The sequence below is a fragment of the Oncorhynchus gorbuscha genome, unplaced genomic scaffold (genome assembly GCF_021184085.1).
Source record: "Oncorhynchus gorbuscha isolate QuinsamMale2020 ecotype Even-year unplaced genomic scaffold, OgorEven_v1.0 Un_scaffold_18973, whole genome shotgun sequence".
Taxonomy (NCBI): Eukaryota; Metazoa; Chordata; class Actinopteri; order Salmoniformes; family Salmonidae; genus Oncorhynchus; species Oncorhynchus gorbuscha.
Genome location: NW_025760394.1, coordinates 849 through 3,402, shown reverse-complemented (window position 1 = coordinate 3,402; position 2,554 = coordinate 849). Strand labels below are relative to the sequence as shown.

The 2,554-nt window shown below is 48.2% G+C and overlaps 1 protein-coding gene across 1 annotated transcript; it reads left to right on the top strand.

The window, feature by feature from the left end:
* Window positions 1-738: 738 nt before the first annotated feature.
* On the top strand, window positions 739-1,559 carry LOC124030966 (bromodomain-containing protein DDB_G0280777-like; the record flags this gene model as incomplete). Its single annotated transcript, XM_046342053.1, has 2 exons — window positions 739-1,210; window positions 1,410-1,559. Coding segments are annotated over 2 exons (607 nt in total), but the record flags the coding sequence as incomplete, so codon positions are not given.
* Window positions 1,560-2,554: the final 995 nt, after the last annotated feature.

Here is a 2,554-nt window from a genome sequence, read left to right as displayed (position 1 = left end):
GCCTCCACATTGACTCTGTACCGGTGCCCCCTGTATATAGCCTCCACATTGACTCTGTACCGGTGCCCCCTGTATATAGCCTCCACATTGACTTTGTACCGGTACCCCCTGTATATAGTCTCCACATTGGCTCTGTACCGGTACCCCCTGTATATAGCCTCCACATTGACTCTGTACCGGTACCCCCTGTATATAGTCTCCACATTGACTCTGTACCGGTACCCCCTGTATATAGTCTCCACATTGACTCTGTACCGGTACCCCCTGTATATAGTCTCCACATTGACTCTGTACCGGTACCCCCTGTATATAGTCTCCACATTGACTCTGTACCGGTACCCCCTGTATATAGTCTCCACATTGACTCTGTACCGGTGCCCCCTGTATATAGTCTCCACATTGACTCTGTACCGGTGCCCCCTGTATATAGTCTCCACATTGACTCTGTACCGGTGCCCCCTGTATATAGTCTCCACATTGACTCTGTACCGGTGCCCCCTGTATATAGCCTCCACATTGACTCTGTACCGGTGCCCCCTGTATATAGTCTCCACATTGACTCTGTACCGGTGCCCCCTGTATATAGCCTCCACATTGACTCTGTACCGGTGCCCCCTGTATATAGCCTCCACATTGACTCTGTACCGGTGCCCCCTGTTGAACAGTAATGAACAGTTAGAAATGACTGGATCACCTTTAGGTTTGACTTGTTATTAACATTTTCACCTGTCTCTTCAGGTGTGAGAGTGAGCTGAAGGCTAGTGGCTGCCAGTTGGCTCTGGAGGAGGACGAGGGCTTCAGTGACTGGACCCAGAGGTTGGAGAAACGCAGACAGCGCCACCAGGAGGAACAGGAGTCCTCGGAGGACCATCAGCCCCAGCAGCAGCAGAATCAACCCCAGCAGCATCAACCCCAGCAGCATCACCCCCAGCAGCAGCAGAATCAGCCCCAGCAGCATCACCCCCAGCAGCAGCAGAATCATCCCCAGCAGCATCACCCCCAGCAGCAGCAGAATCAGCCCCAGCAGCATCACCCCCAGCAGCAGCAGCAGCCCCAGCTGCTCCCGCTAAACAGAGCCTCCCCAATCAGGCCCTGCTTGAAGACACGTCCTGGACCTGGGCCTGAGGAGAGGGAGGAGAAGGAGGTAGAGTGGGAACGAAGAGCCAGCAACAAGACACAAGACACTTCAAGAAGAGTAACAGATGACAAGGTAGAGTTACGATTGTATATATCCCGTGCTGTATCCAATCATCACTCAAGTCACAGTGTCGTCTTTATTCACGGCAGGGCAAAGAGGGGAAAGCTGATGTTTGGTGTTGTGACGCCAAACTTGACCGCCAATGACGTTTGATGGCAAAAGTCAAATTGGACTATAAAGTGTTCTTCTGAATGCTTTGTTTTGTTTTTAGGTCGTGGAGAAGAAGAAATCTGAGCTGAAGATCTCCTACACCTCTAAGGTCATGAGACACGTCAACAGCAACGGGGAAGCAGCTGGAGCGGAAGTGACCTCATACCTGGTTGCAGGGAAACTGTCTCCAAGGTAACACACCTGAAATAGTCCATATGTGTTTCCAAAATGGCGCTCGAATCCTTAAATAGAGCCTCATCTGGCCTAAAGTAGTGCACTATAAAGGGAATAGGGTTCCATTTGTCTGGTCTAAAGTAGTGCACTATATAGGGATTAGGGTGCCATTTGTCTGATCTAAAGTAGTGCACTATAACAGGAATAGGGTGCCATTTGTCTGGTCTAAAGTAGTGCCCTATAAAGGGAATAGCGTTCTATTTGTCCGGTCTAAAGTAGTGCACTATAATGGGAAAGGGGTAACATTTAGCTGGTCTAAAGTAGTGCACATATATATGGGAATAGGGTGCCATTTCTCTGGTCAAAGTAAGTGCACTATCAAGGGAATAGGATGCCATTTGTCTGGTATAAAGTAGTGCACTATAACAGGAATAGGGTGCCATTTGGCTGGCCGAAAGTAGTGCACTATAACGGGAATAGGGTGCCATTTGGCTGGCCTAAGGTAGTGCACTATAACAGGAATAGGGTGCCATTTGGCTGGCCTAAAGTAGTGCACTATGAAGGGGATAGTGTTCTATTTGTCTGGCCTAAAGTAGTGCCCTATAAAGGGAATAGTGTTCTATATGTCTGGTCTAAAGTAGTGCCCTATAAAGGGAAGTGTTCTAATTGTCCGGTCTAAAGTAGTGCCCTATAAAGGGAATAGTGTTCTATATTGTCTGGTCTAAAGTAGTGCCCTATAAAGGGGATAGTGTTCTATTTGTCTGGTCTAAAGTAGTGCCCTATAAAGGGAATAGTGTTCTATTTGTCTGGTCTAAAGTAGTGCCCTATAAAGGGGATAGTGTTCTATTTGTCTGGTCTAAAGTAGTGCCCTATAAAGGGAATAGCTGTTCTATTTGTCCGGTCTAAACTAGTGCACTATAAAGGGATTAGGGTGCCATTTGGCTGGCCTAAAGTAGTGCACATAGTAACCGAATAGGGTGCCATTTGGCTGGTCTAAAGTAGTGCACTATAACGGGAATGGGGTGCCATTTG